Raw genomic sequence first — 26,835 nt, forward strand, 5'->3', positions numbered from 1 at the left:
AAAGAAGAACAAATAAAACCTAAAGTCAGCAGAAGGAAGGAAATACTAAATATCAGAGAAGAAATCAATAAAATAGAGATTTAAAAAAATAATTTTAAAAAATCATAAAACCAAGAGCTGATTTCTTTGAAAGGGTAAATAAAATTGACAAACCTCTGACCAGACTCACCAAGAAGAGGAGAGAAAGAACTCAAGTAAACAAAATAAGAAATGAAAAAGGAGAAATCTCAACAGGTACTACAGAAATACCAAAAAAAAAAAAAAAACCATAAGGGAATACTATGAATAAGTATATGCCAACAAATTTGACAACCTAGAAGAAATGGACAACTTTCTAGAAACATACAACCCACCAAAATGAATCAAGAAGAAAAGATAATTTTAACAGATCACTTGGAATGAAATTGAGTATGTAATAAAAACATTCCCTACAAGCAGTCCAGGTCCAAATGGCTTTACAGGTGAATTCTACCAGACATACAAAGAAGAACTTATACTCATCCTTCTCAAACTTTTCCAACCAGTTGAAGAAGAAGGAACACTTCCAAAGACGTTGTATCAAGCCACCATCACCTTAATACTAAAACCAGACAAAGATACTACCAAAAAAGAGAATTATAGGCCAATATCTTTGACAAATATAGACGCAAAAATTCTCAACAAAATTTTAGCCAACCGAATCCAACAACATATAAAAAAGATTATACACCACAACCAAGTCCAGCAACACATAAAAAAGATCACATATCACAACCAAGTGGGATTCATCCCAAGTTCACAAGGGTGGTTCAGCATATGCAACTCAATGTCATACACCACCTAACAAAAGAAAAGTCGAAAAACCACAAGATCATCTCAATAGATGGAGAAAGACATTTGACAAAATCCAACATCCATTCATGATAAAAACTCTTCCTGGACTTCCCGCCTTGGTGCAGTGGTTAACAAATCTGACTAGGAACCATGAGTTTGCGGGTTCGATCCCTGGCGTTGCTCAGTGGGTTAAGGATCCAGCATTGTCGTGAGCTGTGGTGTAGGTTGCAGATGCAGCTTGGATCCAGCGTTGCTGTGGCTCTGGTGTAGGTCGACCAATACAGCTCTGATTAGACCCCTAGCCTGAGAACCTCCATATGCCACGGGAGCGGCCCTAGAAAAGGCAAAAAGACCAAAAAAAAAAAAAAAAAAAACCTCTTCCTAAAGTGGGTATAGAGGGAACATAACATCATAAAAGCCATTTATGACAAACCTATAGCCAGTATAATACTTAACAGAGTAAAGCTGAATGCCCTCCCACTAAAATCTGAAACAAGATAAGGACATCTATTTTCACCACTTTTATTCAACATAGTATTGGAAGTCGTAGCCACAGCTATTGAACAAACAAAAGAAATAAAAGGTATCCAAATTGGAAGAGAAGAGGTAAAATTACCACTGTGGAGATGACATTATACTATATATAGAAAACCCAAAGGACTCTACACAAAAACTACTTGAACTGATCAACAAATTCAGCAAAGTAGAAGGATACAAGATTAACACTCATAAATCAGTTGCATTTCTGTATACTAACAATGAAAAGTATTAGAGAAGGAATAGAAAAAAATTCTATTTAAAATCATACCCCCGAAAACTAAACATCTGGGAATAAATCTGACCAAGGAGGTAAAAGACTTATATGCTGAGAACTATAAAACATCAATGAAGGAAATTAAAGAGGATTCAAAGAAAGGGAGAGAAATCCCATGCATGCTCCTGGAATGGAAGAATTAATATTTTTAAACAGAAACAGACTCACAGGCATAGAAAACTAACTTAGAGTTGCCAGGGGCAGGGGGGAGGTGGAGTAGGATGGACGGGGAGTTTTGGGTTAATAGATGCAAACTATTCCATTTAGAATGGATGAGCAATGAGGCCCTACTGTATAGCACAGCAAACTATTTCCAGTCTCTTGGGATACACCATGATGGAAGATAATTTAAGAAAGGCAGTGTATGTATATACACATATGACTGGGTCACTTTGCTGTACAGAAGAAATTGCCACAACATTGTAAAGCAACTATAAATTAAAAAAAAAAAAAAAAAAAAAAAAAACAACAACAAAGAGTTCCTGTTGTGGCTCAGCGGAAACGAATCTGACTAGGAACCATGAGGTTGAGGGTTCAATCCCTGGCCTCGCTCATTGGGTTGAGGATCCAACATTGCTGTGAGCTGTGGTGTAGGTCACAGATGCGGCTCAGATCTGGCATTGCTGTGGCTATGGTGTAGGGCTGGTGGCTATAGCTCCGATTAGACCCCTGGCCTGGGAACCTCCATGTGCCACGGGTGCAGCCCTAGAAAAGACCAAAAAAAAAAAAAAGAGGCAAATAAATAAATAATTTTTAAAAAATTTTTAAAAAAATCATTATGAGATTTTTACTTACTGGTGTACTTCGGTTTTTTTTTTTTTCCCACTGACCTAATTTTGTTGTTTGAATATATGTGATATTTATATGGCTCAAAAGTCAAACTGTGTAACTCAACAACAAAAAAAAACCAAATAACTCAGTTAAAAATTGGGTAAATGACTCAAACAGGTATTTTTCCAAATAAGCACATGGGAAGGTACTATCACAAATTAAGCAAATGCAAATCTCTCATTAGTGGTTCCCTCATACCCATTAGGGTGGCTACTTTCAACAAAAGAAAAGTAACAAGGCTGGCATGGATGTTGATAAATTGTGCACCTATGGTAGGAATATAAATGGTGTAGGCACTGTGGAAAAACAGTATGGCAGGTCCTTAAAAATTAAAAGTAGAATTACTGTGTGATTCAGCAATTTAATCTGGATATGTACCCAAAAGAAATTGAAAACAGGTCTTGAACAAGTGCTTGTTCACTCATGTTTATAATAGTGCTATTCATACACAACCCAGCTGTCTGTCAACAAATTGAATGCAATAAACAGTATGAACCTATATACAGAATAGGGTGTTATTCAGCCTTTAAAAGAACAGAAATTCTGACACATACTGTAACATAGATGAATCTTGAGGACATTATGCGAAGTAAAATAAACCAGTCACAAAAAGACAATTACTTGTATAATTCCACTTATATGATATAGTTAAAGTAGTCAGATTTATAAGAGACAGAAAGTAGGATGGTGGTTGCCCAGTGCTAAGAGTTGGGGAAGATAGGGAGTTATCGGTTAATGGTTATAGAGTTTGAGTTTTGCAAGATGAAGCGAATTCTGGAAATGGTTGGCGGTGGTGGTGGTTGCACAACAATGTGAATTTACTTAATGCCCCTGAACTATACACTTAAAAATGGTTAAGATGGGAGTTCCCGTTGTGGCACAGTGGTTAACGAACCTGACTAGGAACTGTGAGGTTCTGGGTTCGATCCCTGGCCTTGCTCAGCAGATTAAGGAGCCAGAGTTGCTGTGAGCTGTGATGTGGTTATCTTTCTATTTTAAAATAAGCGTGTGTGTTTATGTGTGTGTAAAATTTTATTTCCTTTGCTTTCTTACACAGAAATACTAAAGAATTAATATTTCTAAACAGAAACAGATAGCATGCCATATTATAATGTTTATTACTTTTATTTATTAATACATGCTTAAGTTCACTTCATATTAACATTTGAAGATCTTTTTTGGCTCATTTTTATGACTACCCTAATATTCCATAATTCAGAACTGTGGTTATTCAACCATTACTCTCCTGATGGGTAATTTGGTTGTTTCTATTCTTTTGCCATTGTAGATAATACCGACATGAGTAACTGCATGTATATATATATTGTTTTGTTTTTGTGGAGATATATTTTTCTAGGTATATTTATTTTCCTAATAGTGAATTATTGGGAAAGAGGTGTACTCTTCTAAATCCCTGAACAAATTTTTAACAGACCTACTGTTGCTTTATTTTTAGTTGGTCATTGATGCGTTTGGCAATGGTGCAGTTGGTACTCAGCAATTTGAAGACTTTCTATCCCTTTGCAGGTCATGATCTTGCAGGTAATAAATAGCTTAACATGAACTAATATTGCCAGTGCTTTTGATTTACTATTTTGTATTTTTTTCAATTAGTAGAAAAAAAGTTGAGTGACTTTATGTTGTAGATGATAGAGTTCTTCTAACCAAAGCAATCATCTTTAAATGATTGTTAGGTGCTTTGAGGAGGGCAGCATCCAAAAAGCAGGGGATCTGAACCTGATGTGATTGACTGTTTTTATAGCTCTGGCCAAGGTGCTGGGGATTCTGTAGTTGTAGACACAGGAAACTAACTAAATAAATGTATATATTACAGCTGAACTACTTGGTATACTATCATGCCGCTTTCTTGTACAAACTTTTCCTCCCTAGGAGTTAATAATTACCACGTTTTTGCATTCATATATGAATAAAACAAGGTAGACACCAGAACACCAATTTAGCCAAAAGTAATTATGTGACTATATTGGAGTGATGGAAAAGTTTATTCTCATATTCCATAGTAATAAATCATTTCTAAAATTAAAAAAAATTCACAACAAGCTTGTTATTTAGATTTTCAAAGGTAAATAGAAATAGCTAAAAGTTGAAAGTGGGATCAGGACACAGGAGTATGGAAGTGTAGATCTGGAAAGTGCTATTTTGTAGTAAGTATTATTTCCCTTTTTTTGCCTTGTGTATTATTTTCATTTTCAAAAGAGGTCTAGTTATGCGCCATACAAAATCGGGCTGATACAAAGGTTTAAAGCAATTAATTTTCTTCCCAGACGTATTTTTATAATATTTGGATACCTTTTCTCATGTGAAATTAAAGTCAAAAACAGTAGTTGATATAGCAGTTATTTAAATTACAAGTCATAAATATTATTACCAAGCTCTAGTGGTATATTATGGAGTATGTGATGTAAATTTGGCTTAGATGACCCATTTTTTTCTACTGTCCGAGAAGGCCTAATCTGAAATGCTATACAGATTTATGGCCTCCTTTTCGGTCCTCTGAATTTCTGTGCCCATCCCTTTTTCACATCTCCTCTGTCAAAAATGTGTGTTAATATCTTATTTCAGTCATTCTTAACATTGAATATAACATTTTACTACAGAATATAACATTATACTACAGAATATAAATGTGGGTCATTTTTATTTTCTCTTTTTAGAGCTTCCAGTTAGTTCACCACTTTGTCATGCTGTTCTAAAAACTCTGCAGTGTTGGGAACAAGTTCTTCTTCGACGACTTGAAATCCATGGTGGGCCACCTCAAAACTATATCGCAAGTCATACCTCTGAAGAGAGTGTGTCGGCAGGTCCTGCACTTCTCCGCCACAAAGCTTTGCTAGAACCTTCAAACACTCCTTTCAAGTAGGTTTTCAAATGAATACTATTTTTAAGTCTGAGTTTTACTAAATCAGAATTTTGTCAGGTGGTATTTTAAGAAAATAAGTACTTCTGTGTTTAATTTGTTGTTCTAGGCTCATATCTGTATCTTTGTGTGATGCATATTGTAGTCCAGATGTTAACAAACCTTTCTTGCAAAGGTTGATATAGTAAATATTTTAGGCTTTGCTGTCACTACAATCCTTGTTGCAGCTATTCAACCCTGCATTGTAGAGAAAAAGCTATAATCCAGTAAACTTTATTCTCAAATACGAAAGGTAGGCTGGAGTTAAACTGTGGGCCAGTATTAACTGACGTCTGCTTTAGAAAAGAGGTATTCAGCAGTTCCTTTCATGGCTCAGCAGTTAACGAACCTGACTAGTATCCATGAGGACACGGGGGTCGATCCCTGCCCTCACTCAGTGAGTTAAGGATCCTACACTACAGCTCATTTCCCTGAGCTGTAGTGTAGGTCGCAGATGCAGCTCGAATCTCTCATCGCTATGGCTGAGGTGTAGGCCAGCGGCTACAGGTCCGATTGGATCCCTAGCCCGGGAACCTCCATATGCTTCTAGTGCAGCTCTAAAAAAAAAAAAAAAAAAAAAAAAAAAACGAAAAACAAAACAAAAACACAGAAAAGAGCTATTCAGAATAGCCAGTTAGCAAACTCTTTTACTATATATAAAGAAATAAAACATTTACACCAAAAGGTAAATCAGTTCAGTGCTTGCTTCATTAGGAATGTCTTGCTACAAAAAAATGTTAATTGAACTAACAATAGTGGTTTAGTCACGTAGTTGATTTACATTCTTTCACTGGCTCTTACTTCATTGCACATCAGTAACAGAGTTCATGGTCCATTCTGTGTTCCCAAACAACACTGAGTAGCAGTGATTCTAGATCTCTTCTAGGAAGTATACCTCTTTTGTTAGATCTTCTGTTCTTAGATTAAGGATCAGCAAACTGCAGGCCATGGGACCAAATCCACCTCTCCTTCTGCATTGTAAATAAGGTTATCAGATCATAGCCACACCCTTTCATTTTAGTATTACCTATGACTGCTTTCCCACTTCAGTGACAAAGTTAAGTAGTTGTAGGAGAGACCACATAGCCCACAAAGCCTGAAGTATTTACTACCTTATCCTACAAGAGAAAGTTTGCTGAAGGAGTTCCCACTATGGCACAGCAGGTTAAGAATCCAGTGTTGCTGCAGCTGTAGCATAGGTCATATCTGTGGCTCAGATTCACTTCCTGACCTGGGAATTTCCACATGCTGTAGGAGCAGCTGAAAAAGACAAAAGAAAAAGTTTGCTGATTGCTACCCTAGATAATGTGATTCTGGTTAAATTATTATTATGAACGTTCATATAGCACCAAGGAAGTGTGGTCAGGTTAACCAGAAATCCCTGAAATGTGTGATGAGATGTATTATTTCTCTGTAGATCGAACAACCATCTGGCACTGTCTGTGAAGAGACTTTGGCAGTACTTGGTGAAGCAGGAAGAAATTCAGGAAACCTTTATCAGAAATATATTCACAAAGAAAAGGTGTCTAAATGAGGTCTGTGTATATTAAAACTTGATTGCTATTTTATTATTAAAGTCTTTTGTATTTTGTAATGATAAGGAATAAGCTGCATTTTACAGACTTTTTAAAAATTAATTTTTTATGTCTTAAAAACATACTGTGCAGTTAATGCACAGAAAAATGGTTGAAAAAGATAGACAGGGTCAGTACTTTCCTAATCAGTTTAATTTAAAGTAACTGATTCAGATGTATTTGAGTCACTGTTTGTCTTAATATTCTATATCTTCTTTCCTGTGTTTTGAGTTGTCATGATTACCATATTAAGAGACAAATTGGAAATTTCCCATGGTTTTCATGTGATAAAGTTTACCTTAGAAGTTTCATTGAAACTAGGTTTGTATACTGAAAACATTGCAGATGTTTTTCTTTTTCTTTTTACTGTATTGATTATACTACTTAGTGAATTTTTACAAACTCCAGTTAATTGCTAATTATACTGTAATTGGTTGATTGTACCTTGATGTTATCATCATAAAGATTAATTTTCTCATGTAGCTCAGTGCTGCTAATAAGTCCAGTTTGATGATGTGGGGAACTTGTACTAGAATGTAAATTAGCATATTACTTCCTTCTTTGAAAGGAAGGTTTTGCTATTAAAAATATTGGATAAACTAAACAGTAAGCTTAGTGATAAAGTCAGTTCCTTACCTTCTCATGGATCAGGAGCAGAGTTCAAGACTGGCAGCTGGTCAGTGGATCATATTTTGAAAAGCAGTGAACTTGTCTGAAAAGCAAGCTTCACACAGTTTTGGAAGTTGGAGGGAAAAAGGAAGATGTTTAAGTGGGAAAAAATAAGGAAATAGAATGGCTTCTTAATAGACAAGTATAGCAAAATAACAAGGTAGCATCTAGTCTTACTGAAAAGGGAAAATCACATATATCTTATTGTCTCTCAGTTAAAGAACTAACTTAAGAGGCAACTGTATGTGCATTATTACTCTGATTTTATTTAAATATATTTGAATTAGCCAAGCTAGGAAACAAAATACATAATGTTCTTGCTAACTCAGGAGACTTTTGATCTGTATACCTTAGTATAACATTGAAATTTAGTTAAATACATACAATTAGATACAATGCAAATTTATGTATTTGTTTAACCTGATGTCACATATATTATAAATATTGAGTATATGAATTATCTTTAAAACAGTTCAGAAAAATTTGGTGTAAATAAAACTAAAAATGAATGCACTCTGTAGGAGTGTCAGACTAATTAGAATAAATTTACTGGTGAGATAATAGTTCTTATTTTAAACATACTTTCACTTGAAATCATTTATTATAAGTTAAAGCATCCTGATAATGATATATAAAGCACTACTGTATTGTTCTGTATAAAAAAACATGTTTACTCTACTTATTATTACTTCTTTGGTTTCTTTTTTTTTTTATCTTTTTGCCTTTTCTAGTGCCACTCTTGCGGCATATGGAGGTTCCCGGGCTAGGGGTCTAATTGGAGCTGTACCCTCTGGCCTACGCCAGAGCCACAGCAACACAGGATCTGAGCCATGTCTGCGACCTACACCACAACTCACGGCCACACCAGATCCTTAACCCACTGAGCAAGGCCAGGGATCGAACCCGCAACCTCATGGTTCCTAACCAGATTTGTTAACCACTGAGGCACGACGGAAACCCCCGTCTTTGGTTTCTTTGATGCACCTTGTAATATCAACATAGAAACTTGGCATAGTAATTTCAAGTACAAAATCATTTTATAAAAACTATTGCTATATTTGATTATTATAGTTAGGAAAATAAAACACTTCTCCACTGCTGATAAGTTTAGTCTGTTTGGGAAATAGTTCTCAAAACAAAAAACTCTTGTACCACTAGATTGTATAGTTGAATCAGGAAATATAATCATTAAGGGAATAGAGGAGCATAACCAAGCCAGAATACATAAGGAGGGATAGTGGATAAATGAGTACAACTATACATTTTAGTTGCTGTTTTCTTAGTTTTCTTTGGAGTATCAAGATATCTTAAGTAAATTGTAGTTATTTTATATTGTAATTATTTTAATCAAAACCATGAATATGGGACATCCTTTGTGGCACAGAAGGCTAAGGATCCAGCATTGTCACTGCAGTGGCTTGGATCGCTGCTATGGCATGGGTTCAACCCCTGGCCTTGGGAACTTCCACATGCCATAAACATAGCCAAACAAAAAAGCATGAGTATGGATGTTAGACCAAAAGCTTTATAGCTATCAGTAAGCTAAATATTTGCTCTGATTTTAGGTTTTTTTATCTCCAAAATTTAGTGTAATACACCTTGCAATATTTTGATCAATAGATTTAACTTATTTAAAACTTTTATCATTAATGGTAGTTATTAGAAATGTACTACCTTGTTTTATTCTTGATGGTGATACTCTTAAAGACAGTGACATTTTAATAAAAATATAAAATGAAAATTTTTATATATAATGAAACAAATTAGATGGAATTAATTAAAATATTAACTTTACAGAGTTGGCATACATTTAATCTTTGCTGGAAAATTGACTAGCCTCTTTTTGGTGTTAGCAAAATTACCTTCCATCTCTCTGCTGTATAAAATGAATGATTATACTTAAGTAGTTGAGTCCATGTCACTGGGACTTTTCAGATGGTTAGGAAATAGATGCGTGACAGGCCCCCTATTTTCAGTGGGAAATGATGGAGAGTATTTTGTGAGTGCTGTTGTTTCTTTATTTCTTTATATGTTCGTAAGTGAAATTTTGTTCATCTGACATTAAAATCCTGGTATATCCTCAGATCTTCTCTTTTCTGTATAGTGTAGTTTGCTGGCACATGCATTTTTTAAAATCAAAGTTCTTCCCTATTTGTACTTATTTGGAAGTGTATTAATAGCTGCAAATAGAATATATCTGAATTATTTCCAACTTTAAAAATGCCTGACAGCTGTCTTCATCTCCAGTTCTTTTTTCTGTTTTCTTTAGTTTTCTGAGAACTAAAGGTTCTGAACAAGCTTTTCCATTAACAAGTGCTAATATCCCCTTTTAAGAAGGAAGTATGCCTCTGAGCATTTTATTGACTATTTCTCACTAAATCTTGAAAAGAGAATTAGAAAGTTAGAAATAAAAATTTTTCTAATCAGGTTTGCCTTGAGAAATGAAATATCATAATAGAGACAGGACTTAGTAGTGTTTAAAAGAACAATGTGATTTTAATTTTCAGTTGATAGTACTCTGGCACTAGTAGCTCTGAAATTTATAATATAAAGTACTTTGGGCTCAAACTTGCTTTAGTGTCAACATTTCATATGAATGAAGTGAGTAAAAATGTCTTAGGAAATACAGTAAAATTATAGTGATGGTTAATGAGTTATGAGAAATTAAGTTTTCCCCAAACCCTAATCATGCATCCCCACACACACATGCTTCTTTTAAAATATATAAAATTTTAAAAATACTAAGTCCAGTGGGTGTTGTTTTTTTTGTTTGTTTTTTGTTTGTTTTATAAATTTGGTTAAAAATAAAATTTAAAAAAATATCCCCAGTGTTTGGCATGTTACATCTTATCTTTACTCTTTGTCATGTGGTTGTTCTTTCTTGATGAAGTCATTAGAGGACAACTGTGAAACTATCAAAAATTCTATGATGGAGGAGCCAAACATCAATAAGGTACAAAATATCATTCAACTGAAATTAGGAATTGCATTCTTTAACAAGAAAAACGAAAGGTTTGCATTTTAGTTTTGGACCGGACTTTGTTTCCAATGCAATTAAATTATTATTTCCTCAAATTACCCTTCTTTTAACAAGTTAAATACTGCAATCATAAAAATTGTTTGTTTTATTATGAAGAGAATGCAATTTTAAAGGGAGTTGAATGTATCCTGTTTTGGCTAAAGGAAGTTGATTGTATCCTGTTTTGGCTACAGATTTTTCTGAGTAATTAAAACTAAAGTTCTTAATAAAATGTAATTGCAGTAGGTATTATAGAAGTATAGTGGTCTTGTTCTGTTTTTGCAGGTATCGCTTTTGAAGTTAAAATTCTCTCCTATGATATTAATTGCTGAAAATGTATTAAATAATACTATGTAGCATTTATTTTATTGGTACTAGTAGAATGTAATTCATTGCCTTATGCAAAGTGAAGTACTCAGAATACTTGAGAACAAGAGCAGAAAGGATAAGAATTTGACTCATGTATTCTGATTTTAAGACAATCTCAACAGAGTAATTTTTAGAGGGGAAATTTCTCAAAAAAAAAAAAAAAATGGAGGGGGTTGCACTCATGCAGCATATGGAAGTTCACAGGCTAGGAGTCTTAGCAGAGCTGCATCTTTTACCTACACCACAGCTCACAGCAATACCAGATCCTTAACCCTGAGAGCAAGGCCAGGGACCCAACCCACATTCTCGTGGATACTAGTCGGGTTTGTTACTGCTGAGCCACAACAGGAACTCCCTCTTCTGCTTTTTTGATGTTTTATAAGTTTTAGTTTTACAATTTAGATCTATGACCCTATTTTGAGTTAATTTTTTAATGTGATGCCAAGTATGGATTGAAGTTACTTTTTTTTTTTTAATTTGTGTATCAATTGGCCCCATACTTTTTGTTGAAAAGATTATCCTGTCCTCCACTGAATTGCCTTTCTGTCTTTTAAAAAGTCAGTAGACACATATGTAGAGGTTTATTTCTGGACTATGGTTCAGACCATTGATCTGTTTCCTTTTCCTTATGCTAATACCCCACTGTTTTATTGTCCTGTCTAATATTGTATAGAAATGGTGAAAACAGACATTTTTATCTTGTTCCTAATCCGGGGGGGGGGGGGCAATATTCAGTCTTTTGTCATGTTATCTGTAATATTGTTCCAGATGCCCTTTGTGAGGTTGAAGAAGTTTTCTTTCTTTTCTTAGCTTTTTGAAAGTGTTTAGGCACTTTTTTTTGCTACTCTTGGTATGATCATATGTTTTTTCCTTTTTTTAGTTTGTTAATATGGCTAAAAAGGTTAGGAGTTCTGTTACATTAAAAAGACCTTTAAAGGCTATATACATTGTCATTTTTTTAAAACCATGATTTTGTTGTATGGCCTTAATATTTGTAACACATGTAAGTTACGTATTTTTTATTTGCCCATCACATCCACACTTCCTTCATTCCTCAGCTTAGATTCCATGATCCATCATTATGAAACTCTCCTCAACCTTTTTTTTTTTTTTTTGTCTTTTGTTGTTGTTGTTGTTGCTATTTCTTGGGCCGTTCCCGCGGCATATGGAGGTTCCCAGGCTAGGGGTTGAATCGGAGCTGTAGCCACCGGCCTACGCCAGAGCCACAGCAACGCGTGATCCGAGCCGCGTCTGCAACCTACACCACAGCTCACGGCAACGCCGGATCCTTAACCCACTGAGCAAGGGCAGGGACCGAACCCGCAACCTCATGGTTCCTAGTTGGATTCGTTAACCACTGCGCCACGACGGGAACTCCCAACTCTCCTCAACCTTTTGCTCTATTCTCTCTACACTGCCTTGAAAATTTCCAAACCTGTTTAAACCCAGCTCTCTGTCTACTCTGTCTGTACCCAAATAGCTGAATGTAGTTTAAAAAGACAAACCAATGGGGTTTGCCTTCTTTAAAATTTATAGGGAGTTTCCTGATGGCCTAACAATTAAGGATTCAGTGTTGTCACTGCTGTGGGCCAGTTTTATCCCTTTTTGGTGGGCATGGCCAAAAAAACAAAAGTTATAGCCACAAAACCCAAGTTAAACTACTCTACCATTATAATTGTTTCTTCATCCTCTTTTCCATCTGCCCCACTTTTTCCCTCTTACTTTAACCTTCCAATATTTCTTTGTTACTTTCCATGGATTACCTTGTTTTCTGTCTACAAATACAGTCAGCAGAGATTTAGACCACCAAATTGTCCCACCACCAGATCTAACTTCTGCTCTACATGTAGATGTTTTGTTCTGCCTTCTCTTACAGCAAATGAACTGTCACTCTTTTATCCAAGGTCAAATCATCTACTTGTGCACTGTGGACTCTGGTTTAGACCATTGGTCTATCTAACCTCTACAAGGACTTTGCTTCAGTACTTATCCCTCATCTCCCCTCTGTAATAAATTTTTACCTCTTAAATTATTCTCTTCAACATAAGCAAATATATTTTTCCTTTTAAAAAAAAACCTACCTTTTAATCTATCACCCCATTTTTCTAATCCTTTATCTAAGAAAATTTATTTATAGAGTTGCCTGTAAAGTCATTCAAGAAGACTTAAAGAGTAATATTGCAAGTATCATCTAGGTACTACCCAGCTTCAGAAATAAAACATTATCAAGTCTATTAAATGCCCCTCTGAACCTTCCTCAGTGGACTTCCCTTCCTCTTCACCAGCTGTCACATGTTTCTCTAATCTAGTGAGATAAATATTATCTCCAGCCTACTCCACTGAGGTACTCCTAGTCTGTGACTATGCTAGTTCCTGGAGTCAATTCTCTGTCTTCTTTTAATTCAGCTCTTCGGTATCCTTTGATAATGTTGACCCCAGCTACCTTTTTGAAAGTCTCGCTTCGCTTGGTTCTCATAACATCATCTTTGATTATTAAGCGCTCGTAGTTGGAGAATGTCTCCTGTTCTTTCAGTTTATTCAGTATCATTGTTTCTCTTTCACAGTGCTGTTTTCCACTCCTGGACTAATCAGTCTTTTTTCCTATTTTGTAAATGTTGGCTGCCCTAGGACTTAGTTCCCTGTCCTTTTCTCTTCCTAGCTTTACTTTCTCTTTAGGTTATCTCATGACGTAAATATTATCTGTAGGCTAATAATTCTTAAATCTCTCTAGTCCTGCTTATTTCATGCACACCACACTTGCATATATAATCTAACAGTTACCTCCCCCTGAGTGTCAAAACATAAAATTACTTGTCTTCCCTTAAACCAACCTAAACCCCCTCTTTCCTTCCCTTTTGTCTTGTACCAATTATTGAGTCAGGTCTTAAAACTAGGAGTCATCTTGCTTCCTCTCTTTTACTCATACTCTAATTTCAGCCCATTAGCAAAATTTATACTAATTCTAATCACTTAATCATTACTGTTATTCCTACTACCCTAATTAAATTCACCACTGACTTCCACTTCAGCTACTCTAGTAGCCTTTTAACTAGTTTCCTGACAACCATTCTCACATCCTTTATGTTTTGCCCCATAGCAAAACCCTGCAGTAGTTTTTTAGCCTTAAAATAAAATACTAATTCTTCATTATGGCTTATAAGGCTCTGTGCAGACTGAACCCTGCCTACTTCCCCAGTCTTATCTTTTACCACGTATGACTGTTCTCAGAAGTAAACATGCGTAATAAACCCTTAATACTAAATGCCATTCCTCCTTCCCACCATAACCCCTTTAACAGATTCTCATGCAGGTCATTTTGGGACCACACTATTAAGAAACAATGTTTTAGTAAATCTATACAGTGAGAGGACAGGAGTATTCCTATCTTGAAGAAGGGTTTTTGAAGTTCATACCTAAAGGAGCTTTCCTCCCTAGGAGTATAAAGTTTGAAGGGTTGCTGCCAATCAAACCATTATGTTTCCCCCACCCACCCACCCATCCATTACTAGCAAATAGAACATCGCTCTATTCCATGGAAATATCATTTGTCATTTGTCTCTGTTTCTAATTCCTTCAAAACCCCAAGACTAGGGAGTTCCCATTGTGGTGCAGAGGAAATGAATGCAGCTAGTTCCATGAGGACGCAGGTTCCATCCCTGGCCTCGCTCATTGGGTTAAGGATCTGGCATTGCTGTGAGCTGTCGTGTAGGCCAGCAGCTGTTGATTTGACCCCTAGCCCAGGAACTTCTATATGCCAAGGGTGCAGCCCTTAAAAAACAAACAAACAAACAACAACAACAAAAAACAGTACTAGACACGTAGTATGCTTTGGATAACAGGCAGATAGGTGGCACATAGGTTGGGATTTTGTCATAAAATCGCAGAATTTGACTTACACATTCTTACTGGATGATGGGACTCAGAGTGAAGACTTTCTTTAGAAAAGAAGTTCCTCCTTAAATCAACCAAAATGCTAATATGAACAATAAAGTTCGTTTATGTTTGTTATCAAGTTGCATTTTATTTATTTATTTATTTAGGCCATACCTGCTGCGTATGAAAGTTCTTGGGCCAGGGATCAAATCCAAGCCACAGTTGTGACCTACACCAGAGCTGTGGCAGTGCCAGATCCTTAACCCACTGTGCCAGGCCAGGGATTGAACCCATACCACCACAGAGACAACTCAATCTTAACCCACTTCACCATGGTGGGAACTCCTCAGGTTGCATTTTAGATTAGAATATATTCAACATTTTTATATCCAGTGACAGAGTTTTGTTTGCATATGGTTATTTTGGTTTGGTTGTAAGTCTTTTTCAACTTTGCAGATTAACTGTCATTTGACAAAATGAGTTGCCATTTTTATTTTATTTTATTTTATTTTATTTTTGCCTTTTCTAGGGCCTCTTCCTGTGGCATATGGAGGTTCCCATGCTAGGGGTCGAATCAGAGCTGTAGCCGCTGGACTACACCAGAGCCATAGCAACCCACAGCAACACGGGATCTGAGCTGCATCTGCAACATACACCACAGCTCATGGCAACGCCAGACTCTTAACCCACTGAGAGAGGCCAGGGATCGAACCCACAACCTCATGGTTCCTAGTCAGATTTGTTAACCACTGCACCATGACGGGAACTCCAAGTTGCCATTTTTAAAAATACTGCTAACCCTACTCAGTTCTGTGGTCAAACAATGGACAGGGATTGATTGTAGGTTTTGTTTGTTTGTTTGTTTGTTTGTTTTTGCTTTTTAGGGCTGCACTTGTGGCATATGGAGGTTCCCAGGCTAGGGGTCTAATCGAAGGTACATCTGCTGGCCTACGCCATAGCCACAGCAATGCCAGATCCAAGCTGCATCCGCACCCTACACCACAGCTCACGGCAATGCCACATCCTTACCCCACTGAGCGAGGCCAGGGATCAAACCCACAACCTCTTGGTTCCTAGTTGGATTTGTTTCCGCTGTGCCACGATGGGAACTCCTGGTTGTAGTTTTTTATATAAATTTTTCAGGGAGTTAATTTGTTCTCTAATTTCAAGTTAATAATTTTTTGCACTTCGCAATGAGTTGTGAAACATTTTATAATAATTCATTTTAAAAATTGAAAGGGAGTTTTCATCACGGTTCAGTGGAAACAAATCTGACTAGTATCCATGAGGGCTCAGTGGATTAAAGGATCCGGCATTGCCTTGTGCTGTGGTGTAGGTTGCAGACGTAGCTTGGATCTGGTGTTGCTGTGGCTGTGGCTTAGGCCGGCACCTACAGCTCTCATTCTACCTTTAGCCTGGTAACCTCCATATGCCATGAGTACTGCCCTAAAAAGACAAAATTTAAACAAATAAATAAATAAATTGAAAGTTAGGAATGATGAAATAAAATGAAATAATATCATACATTAAGTAACGTCTCCAGCTCTTAACACTTGGCTCTTCATTTTACCTGTTTGCTTTAGTATTTATAGAGTATTCTTTCCTGAGTAGAAAGGTGTATACATCTGTGGGGTAATAAGCAAAAGCTCAAATATATTCCCTTGTTTAAAGTACCTTGAATTATGATATGTTTATTTATTTTGGGGGTGGGGGCTCTTTAGGGCCACACTCGAGGCATGTGGAGGTTGCTACACTAGGGGTTGAATGGGAGCTACAACTGCGATCCTACACCACAGCCACAGCAACTCAGGATCTGAGCCGTGTCTGCAACCTACACCACAGCTCATGGCAATGCCGGATCCTTAACCTACTGAGTGAGGCCAGGGATTGAACCTGCAACCTCATGGTTACCAGTCGGATTCGCTTCCACTGCACCACAGCAGGAACTTTGATATGTTCAACTATTGAAATGATTACTGATTTGGGCAAATTACTTTGCCTTTCAGGGTTTCAGGTTTCTCCTATAAATTATATTTTAGATCAGGAGTCAGTAAAATATATTCAACTGGCTATATCCAACTTTTCTTCTCTAGGCCATGAGCTTAGAATGGTCTTTATATGTTAGAGAGGTTTTTTTTAAAAAAAAGAATATGCAACATGACCCTTTATTGGTCTGCACAGTCTCTTACTGCCTGACCTTTTAATATTTATAAAATACTATTAAAGGGTTCTAATACTAAGAAATGTGGTAAACTTGTCTTACTTTAGTGATTAGAATATTTTAAAGTTAACTCATTTCAGTTTAAGAACATAAAGAGGTTAATGAAGTTGTGTGTTATATCAACTATCTTTTCATATTTGAAAAAAATCCTCCTGCCAAATTTTGTTTTAGAAGTATTTAGCATATAAAATATTACCTTTGGATTTAAAGTTTCTTATTTATACAAGTATTAAATGAACTATTAGTATGTTGTTTTAATCTGTTGCTAAAATCACTATTTTTATATTTTCTTTCTCTCTATTTAGATAGAAGCAGATTTGGGATATCCTGGAGGTAAAGCAAGAATTATTCATAAGGAATCTGATATCATTACTGCCTTTGCTGTTAATAAAGTAAGTACATAGATATTTTTCTTTTCTTTAAGTGTTCATAGTTGGAAAATGTCTCCTATTCTTTCAGCTTATTCAGTATCAGTATTTCCCTTTCCCAAAGCTGTTCTCTGCTCCTTAAATTGCAACCTGAGTAAATTTTTTACTTTATAAATGATTATGTTGTTTGATAATTTTTTTGCTTTTTAAATATATGGCAGATAAAATGTTTTATTACTACACAGAGAAAACTCTTAAGCATTTATATATACAATAACCTGTAGAATTTATGCATCACATACAGTTCATCCGAAGAAAATGTTTCCTGTTTTTCTTATATGAATATTTTGAATGTTTCTTAATATAGATCAAAATTAAGTTTATATATGACTCACAGAAATTCTCTTTGGCGTTCAGCTACAATAACTGCCCAACTAGAGTGAGGGTATTTTTTTTTTATTCCTTAGCCTTCTATTCAGCATCCTCCTTAGAGTTGTCTGTAAGCTCCTCACATAGCAGCCTTGGGTACAGTGGTTTAAGGTTGAAATTTGTCTTAAATCTCCCCTCATGGTCTTACTGCAAAATGTATAGTGACATCTAGTTACTTGTTTCTTTTTATTTCCATTAACTTGAATATATATTTTTTCTTTATATATATATTTCTTCCTAATTTTTTTTTTGTCTTTTTTTTGCTATTTCTTGGGCCGCTCCCGCGGCATATGGGGGTTCCCAGGCTAGGGATCTAATCGGAGCTGTAGCTGCCGGCCTACGCCAGAGCCACAGCAACGCAGGATCCGAGCCGTGTCTGCAACCTACACCGCAGCTCACGGGCAACGCCGGATTGTTAACCCACTGAGCAAGGGCAGGGACCGAACCCGCAACCTCATGGTTCCTAGTCGGATTCGTTAACCACTGCACCATGACGGGAACTCCTATTTCTTCCTAATTTTAAAATAATTTTTTAAAAATATTTAGATGTATACCCTATGACATTACCCATTCACAAATCATTTCACTAGCTGGTTCTTCATCTTCCTATGCTGTGTCTGTCTTTTCTTTAATTTCTCCTAGATAGTTTCTTTATCATTCTGTCCTCATCTTTCCCTGGGTTCTTTGTCTAATTTTCCTCATAGATACTCCTGAACAGTGACGAGTTCTGTTCAAAGCAGGCAAGTCTGGAATTAACCCTTTAGCCTGGCAGTTCTTGTAATATCTATGTAATATGTTAACATACATGTGAAATACAAATACAGAATATCTATATCCTACAGGTACCCTCCTTCCACTGAAGACAATGTGATTTTAAATATTCTGTGCTATAAAGCAAACTAGTTTTTTCTTTTATTTGGATGTTTATAAGTAACTAGTAGTAAATAGTCATCCATATATAGAGAGTCTCCTGTTGCCTCTGTAAGAGTTTACCTGTTTAAATTTTATTTCTCCCAATTTATTGTTATTTTTTTACATCCTTGTTAAATTTGTAGCTGAGAAATAATATCTTTTGCTTTAAATTGCATTATTTTTAAATGCTGATGAGTAGTTCTCTGGTGACACAGTGGGTTAAGGATCTGGCATTGTCACTGCAGCAGCTTGGGTCACTGCTGTGGCATGGGTTCTATCCCCGGCCTGGGAATTTCCACAAGCATGGGCTTGGCCAAAAAAAAAAGTGGTGATGAGATTGAACTTTTCCCCATTTATTTTGTTGTGAATTATTTGTGTCAAGAACTGTGAAGGGTCTGAGATTTATCCTTGCGTTCAGGCTAACAAGTTAGCTTTCAGTTTTAATGGATGCTGTTAGAAGGCCCAAGACTCCAAGACCAAAGACATAGAACAATTTATTACCAGTAGCAAAAGCAGTAGTAGAATGTTAGCGTTTTTGCACTGGTTTCCTGAGCTACAGTTTTCACAAAGCAATAGCAAGTGGGCCAGATGGTACCTTCACAAAATGGAATGCATTACAGGAGAGGAACACTGAATTCAGAGAACCCAGTTCTTTTCTAATGGACAATAAACATGCCTGCCCTTTGATCTGGAGGAAGAGACTTTGCCTGTGTAGACATCCTGGCAATAATATTGTGAAATAGTGTAGTCATTGACTCACAAGGCATGCAGAAATGGAAAGTGCCTTGGAGAATTATCTCCCAACAGTCTTTTTTTTTTTTTTTTATCTTTTTGCTATTTCTTGGGCCGCTCCCGCGGAATATGGAGGTTCCCAGGCTAGGGGTCGAATCGGAGCTGTGGCCACCAGCCTACACCAGAGCCACAGCAACGCGGGATCCAAGCCACGTCTGCAACCTACACCACAGCTCACTGCAACGCCGGATCCCTTAATCCACTGAGCAAGGGCAGGGACCAAACTCGCAACCTCATGGTTCTAGTCGGATTCGCTAACCACTGCGCCACAACAGGAACTCCACCAACAGTCTAATTAATATTCTTTTTCCACTTATCTCTGGGGTCTCAGCTTTTTTCTTATTAGTTCCTTTTAGCATTTTACATAATAATCCTATTTTTTCTTTGCTGTCAATATCTCTCCTTTTTCTATTTTAGAGATGAACATTTTAAATTCATAGATGTGTAAAATTGTGTCATTTAATCTGATCAACTTTTCATTTATGACTTCTTCTGATGTACTTTCCCCACTCTTGTTCTACCCCTGTACCTTTTCTTTGTGACCCTTACCCAGATTCTCTTTTTCTTGTGAAGATTGAAAGGCTTTAGGTAAAAGTGATGCCATCTTATTGGAATAATTCACCATTATTTCTTTAGTTTGGAGTGCCTTATCTCCCTCACTTTTCTGTACCATCCAGGGCTCTTACCTTCTTCTTTATCTTCCTCCATGTTTCTGAACTATGCAAACCTTAAGAAGATTGTACCATTCTAGTAAACTAGAAAGACAGTGCTGGGAGAAGAAATAAAGTAGCTCATGCATTTCCATTTATAACTGGCTTTCTGTTGAATGCTCTTGAATTCTTAGAACATAAGCATATCTCCAAGCTCAAGCTGATGATTATTTTGTTCAAAGTTTTATTTTAAAATTAATTTAAAATATTTATTTTTGAGAATACTGTTTATTCTGTACCTTAAAGTTATCATTTCTAGAGGCTATTTTGTATCTCCATTTTCACAATTAGCCCATAGACCTATTTGCATTTTTATTTAAAAATTTCTATGTGATTTATTTTTCAGGCAAATAGAAACTGCATAGCAATTGCTTCGAGCCATGATGTTCAAGAACTAGATGTTTCTGGAATCCTGGCTACACAGATCTATACTTGGGTAGATGATGATATAGAATTGGAAACCAAAGGGTACCCTTATACTTTGTTTTTATTCAGTGACATTGCAGTATAACTGATGATATCCACAGAACTATAATTTTCAAATAATCATATTTATAGAAATATTCCCAGATTGTAATTAAAGTGGAAATTGATGTGCTAAAGAGTAAAGAAGTGGGTAACAGGAGCTTTAAGTAAGGGACTCCAGGAGTTCCTTTTGTGGCTCAGCAGTAATGAACCCAACTAGTACACACGAAGATGTGGGATCGATCCTTGGCCTTACTCAGTGGGTTAAGGATCAGGGGTTTCTTTGGCTGTGGTGTAGGCCAGCAGCCACAGCGCTGATTCAGCCCTTAGCCTGGCAATTTCCATATGCCACAGGTACGGCCCTAAAAAAGACCAAAAAAGGAGTTCCTGTCATGGCTCAGCAGTTAACAAACCTGACTGGCATCCGTGAGGACGCAGGTTCTATCCCTGGTCTCGCTCAGTGGGTTAGGGATCTGGTGTTGCCATGAGCTGTGGTGTAGATTACAGACAAGGCTTGGATCCCGCATTGCTGTGGCCCTGGTATAGGCTGGCGGCTACAGCTCTGATTGGACCCCTAGCCTGGGAACCTCCATATGCTGTGGGTGCAGCTCTAAAAAGAGAGAGAGACAAAAAAGACAAAAAAAAAAAAAAAAAAAGGGACTTGAGGTTTAGAAGAGAAGAAGTGAAGGGATCTGAAATTGTTCATGTGTGATGTAATCATCTAGGAGTTTAGAGTGGAAGAAAATTAACCTTAAAGGTACATACAAACTCATATGTTAGAGCTCTCGGGTATAATAGGACAAAGAAAGCACTGATAGTTTGCTCTCATTCTAGTTGATATTCCTTTGTAGGTCAGAAGATTTCTTGGTTATACATGCTCGTGATGATTTAACAGCTGTGCAAGGTACAACCCCATATACACATAGCAATCCTGGTACTCCAATCAACATGCCATGGCTTGGTAGTACACAGACTGGCAGAGGAGCATCTGTGGTATGTAAAGTTAAAAATATTAGTTTTTAAATATCCTCTTTTTCCCCTGTAACTTAATAGGTAAAGGATGATATAAACATTTTTTTTTTAGTTCTTTTTTGGTAAGTCATGAAAATTCTAAGTTTTGATTATAAAGAATAATATGTTTTCATTTGAAAAGGAAAACAAGGAGTTCCCACTGTGGTGCACCAGGATTGGTGGCAACTTGGGAGCCCTGGGATGCGGGTTTGATCCCCAGCCCAGCATAGTGGGTTAAGGATCTGGTGTTGCTGTAGATGCAGCCTGGGTCGTGACCGTGGTTCAGGTCTGATCCCTGGCCTGGGAACTCCATGTGCCGTGAGGCAGCCGAAAAAGAAAAAAAGAAAAGAAAAAGATAACAAAAATTATTTTAAGTAAGTAATTTAAAATACAAAGAGATTATTTTAAGTAATAATTATTTGGAACTTTCTGGTCCAAATTAGGCCTCAGCAAACTATGGTCTGTGGTCAAATCCTACATACCACCTGTTCATGTGCAGACAACATGCTAAGAATGGTCTTTGTGTTTTTCAGCCATTGAAAAAAATCAAAAGAAGAATGATATTTTGTGACATATGAAAATGATAAGAATTATGTTTTCATTGTCTATAAATAAAGTTTTATTGGATATAGTCACACTTTTTTTAATATTTTATTTGTGGATGCTTTCACACTACAGTGGAGGATTGAGTATCTGAGACAGAAACTATAAACTCATAAAGCTCAAAACATTTATTATCTCATCCTTTACAAAGAAGTTTGGCCAACCCCTAGTCTAGATAATATTTTTCAGTGGTTATCAGCTAACATACTGATATGCTGAAACGGATATGGGTTCTTTTTTTTTTGAAAAAGTAAAAGTGATATAATTTTAAGTAAGCAAAATATAATATGCAAATGAACTGAAACTGAATTTTTCTATAGTAATGAGGGGTCTTATTGAGCCCTGATTACCTAGGATGTGATCCATGTTTATACCATGGGAGAGTCCTTTGTTGACATTTAGGATATAGGAATTTATACACAGAATCAAAGAAACCCAAAACTGGTGATTTTTTTCAATGGCTTTCTAGGTGTTAGGTTTTTTAGGGGTTTTTTTTTGTTTTTTGTTTTGGGGGCAGGTTTTTTTTTTACTGTATGCACAGTATGTGAGACAATCCATGTCATAGTTGCAACCTGCATCACAGCTGCTGGATCCTTAACACACTGCACCACATGGGAAGTTGGTTTCCTAAGTCATGTAGAATTCTTTCCTTGGCTTAAAAAAAAAGAAAAAAATCCACTATAATTGGTAAGGGTAATTAAGTTAGGGCTCAATCATCTTTAATAATTCCTGTTATATTTTATATTTAATGCAGTTCCTTTGTCACTCATGTAATATTTTTATTGTATGAGATATCTGTTGTGGCTGTTACAGTACTCCTACTTACCATTATTTAGATGAAAATTGAGATCCAGAAAGGTAAAGGAATTTAACTCGGGTCACTATCTCAAATTTGTTGTAGAGCTTGTGTTAAAACTCTCCATTTCCCTTCAATCATTGATTTCAGGTAGGAGTGTTTAAGTATTAAATTGAAGAATTTGGGATTTCCCATCGTGGTGCAGCGGAAACAAATCTGACTAGGAACCATGAGGTTGTGGGTTCGATCCCTGGCCTCACTCAGTGGCTCTGGCTGAGTGGCTCGCTCAGCGTTGGCCATGAGCTGTGGTGTAGATTGCAGATGCAGCTCAGATCTGGCATTGCTGTGGCTCTGGCGTAGGCTGGCAGTTATAGCTCCAATCAGACTCCTAGCCTAGGAACCTCTATATGCCACTGGTGCGGTCCTAAAAAAGCAATCTGGTAATTATTCAAATGAAAAGACTTGGTCATTAATAGTTACTTTTTATCCAGTGATCAGATATATTAAAATTCATTTGTCTTTTTCTGTGAACTTAAAACTTCTTTAAAAAATAAAATCTAATAAAAATTTCATTTCTAAAACCTATTGATATCTTTTAAAGAACTTAGGACTTAAAGAGAATATGCAAAATATACAAAAAGAAATAATAAGCACTTTTTCCAACTCCATTTTCAGAGAATATAATAAACTTCTTCCTGTAACATCTTTCTGGTCTTTGCTTCTACACTGCTCCCTCTGTTTTATACACTGCACCCAGAGTTGCTCTTCCTAAAACATTATTTATTATCTCCCTACCTAAAACTTTCAGATTTCCTGGCACAACTTGAAAACAAAGTCCTTAACATGGCCTCTAAAGCCCTATGTGATTTAATCCCTGCCATCTCCCTTTTTCCACACCTGATTCTTTTTGCTATAGTCACAGTGGCCTTTCTGTCATTTGAGCACATTAAGCTCATTGCCATGCCTTTGCATTGTTTTCTACTTAAAATACTCTTCTCCTCTTTAACATTCAAATATCAACTCAGGTTCCCAAAGATTTCCTTTGCTTCTCTAGCAAAGGTAATCTATTCATTATTTGGTTGTCTTTTTTATATCCTCTGAAATGTGAGCTCTTTGAGAGATTATGTTTTGCCTCCCTTATACACTGATGATCTCTAACTAGAATGGTTTTTAACATTTAGCAGGTGCTCAGAAAAGATTTGTTTATTCTCCAGATTATTATGATATGGAGATTCACCTTTGTCATTGCTGTTAGGACTTAATTTTCTTCCTATCTCAATGTTAGAAGGACATCTTTTTTAGTTTGAGTCATTGTAGTTCATAAACATAAGTGTTAGGATTATCCCACTCCATCCTCAAGACAAAGACACCAGTATAATGTGTCTTTTTTTAAGTATGAATCTTCCAAAATAATGATTTCTTTCCCTTATTACAGTCTTCATATACTTTCAGAAACTTAACCCTCTGTTTTTGTATTTTTTACTCATGATTTTCCTTTGATACTTTAATCAGAAAAAAAAAGATAATTAAAAGAAAGTACAGGAATCTTTGAGAGAGACATGAGGTTTAAACATGAAGTCTACTAAACAAAAGTAATATTCATCAGGTTTTCATTTTTGTGTGTGTAGAGAATTTGATAAAGTATTTTCTTAATCCTATTTGGTTATTAAATTATGAATGCTTACACAAAGGAATACTGGTTACGACCCATTTCTGCTGTTTTGGTATGTAACTGCATCCATATATATCTTTTAGTGTTTTTATTCCCCACTGGGTTTGCTGGCCTAGTTCCTTCCCTCCCAACCAAATTCCCAATTTACTCACAACCTGGGGCTAATTGAACAAGTTAAAATCCAAAAGAACAATAACAACAAAAAATGTACATGAGACTGGTGCTACAAATTTAAAATAACCTATAATTGTAGTTATGGTGTATAAATAGGAAACGTTCTATAAATTAAAATTATCCATTTAATTTCACATTTATTTTACTCTTCTTCGACAGGCTATGTATAAATCATTCAAAGCATGATTTTAAAATAAGTAAATAAATAGTTCCAAACTATAAATTAAAAATTTATGCAGTTTTCTGTTTACCTCTTTTTTTTTTTCACATGCTTCTGCCTGTCTTTTTAACCTTATATTATTCAGGATTATTCCAATAAATTTAATGGGATCAGAAAAGAATTGGCAAGAAAGGAGGTAAGACTAAATTATTGAGGTGAATTTGTTCTTAGATCCTAGTCAGTGATGCAGAAAATGAATGTACACTTAAATGTAAGAGAGCTGAGCGGTTAAATTTCATTTCTGTTACCATGTTTAGTAATTTTTGCACCCATTATGATAGTTATTAAATAACATAAACAATTTTTAAAAGTTACTTGAATTTCTTGTCATAATTTAAATTTTAATACTTTTTATTGTAACTATAAAAGAATGATTTTTCTTTGTAACAGATGATTAAGAAAGCCATTAATAATGTCAGAAGAATGACTTCTCATCCAACTCTTCCTTACTGTAAGTTGATAATAATTAATCATTACTTTAAGGGATTTAAAGGAAGCTTTTAGTTTCAGTTGAAAGACGGTCAACATTTATTTTATTTACTTTTTTATTTTGTAGAGAATGTTTACTAGCAAGTAAAATCATTTCAAAGCTGGGTTAAAAAATAGAGAAAGTAGTCTTCCTGAATTAGTAGAGAAGGCTTAATGTGTAAATTTTTAGCATTTAGACTGCATATTTGTAACTTAGCACATTTTATTTTAGAACATTTCCAGACTCTACACAGTGTTAAATTATAGTTGATAATTATTGTTTTAATAATTGGATCACTCATCTTTTATTACGTAGATCAGAAGTGTATCTTGGTCATCTATAGCCTCATCATAATCAGTTTGTATTTTATTAATATTTTGTTGGTTTTTCTTTTATTTGATACTCTGATAGAAAGTATAAGGAATGGTTATTAGTAAATTCTTACATTCTAAAGATATTTATTTTCAGTTAATCTTCCTAGGAATCTCAAAGGTTTTTCTTCCTTTAATGAAGAACTTAATGGGGAATTTATTGGAAGTATTGAAGGGGAGAAAATAATAGAGACAACTTTAAAATTAACTAGTGGGTTGGAGTCAGTATTCATATTAGCATGTGATTATTCCAACTTTTTTTTTCAATTGCCTTTGTCTTTTTTTTTTTTTTTTAACTTTTTAGGGCCGCACTGGTGACATATGGAAATTTCCAGGCTACGGATCGAATTGGAGACGCAGCTGCAGGCCTATGCCACAGCCACAGCAATGCCAAATTTAAGGTACATCTGTGACCTAACACTGCAACTTGCAGTAAGGCTATATCTTTAACCCACTGAGTGAGGCCAGGGATCAGACCTGCATCCTCATGGATACTCGTTGGGTTCTTAATCTGCTGAGCCACAATGGGAACTCATCCAAGTGTTTTTAATATGATTTTTAAGTCATGCCCTCCAAGTTGTCCTATCACACAGTAACAAAAATAGTAAAAATAATGCATATTAAAGGTACTCATGTCCCTCTAATTTAATAACCAATAAAAAATTATACCACGTTTTTTATGAGAGACATTCTGATAAAATATGAGTGACAAAAAACTGTTCTTTTTTGCCTAGTAATTATAA

At 35.8% G+C, this 26,835-nt stretch overlaps 1 protein-coding gene across 6 annotated transcripts in view; it reads left to right on the forward strand.

The window, feature by feature from the left end:
• Positions 1-26,835, forward strand: part of DMXL1 (Dmx like 1) — a 144,176-nt gene that overhangs the window by 96,560 nt on the left and 20,781 nt on the right. For 2 of the 6 annotated variants that reach the window (XM_047778475.1, XM_047778474.1), the window contains exons 31-38: positions 3,915-4,000; positions 5,134-5,335; positions 6,793-6,910; positions 10,509-10,571; positions 17,406-17,492; positions 20,658-20,779; positions 21,628-21,769; positions 25,643-25,703. In XM_047778475.1, the coding sequence (XP_047634431.1) occupies positions 3,915-4,000; positions 5,134-5,335; positions 6,793-6,910; positions 10,509-10,571; positions 17,406-17,492; positions 20,658-20,779; positions 21,628-21,769; positions 25,643-25,703 (881 nt within the window). Of the gene's footprint in view, positions 1-3,914; positions 4,001-5,133; positions 5,336-6,792; positions 6,911-10,508; positions 10,572-17,405; positions 17,493-20,657; positions 20,780-21,627; positions 21,770-25,337; positions 25,562-25,642; positions 25,704-26,835 lie in introns of those variants that run through there. The other 4 variants (XR_007134574.1, XR_007134573.1, XM_047778477.1 and 1 more) reach the window with 4 other exon arrangements.

The sequence above is a fragment of the Phacochoerus africanus genome, chromosome 4 (genome assembly GCF_016906955.1).
Source record: "Phacochoerus africanus isolate WHEZ1 chromosome 4, ROS_Pafr_v1, whole genome shotgun sequence".
NCBI classification, from domain to species: domain Eukaryota; kingdom Metazoa; phylum Chordata; class Mammalia; order Artiodactyla; family Suidae; genus Phacochoerus; species Phacochoerus africanus.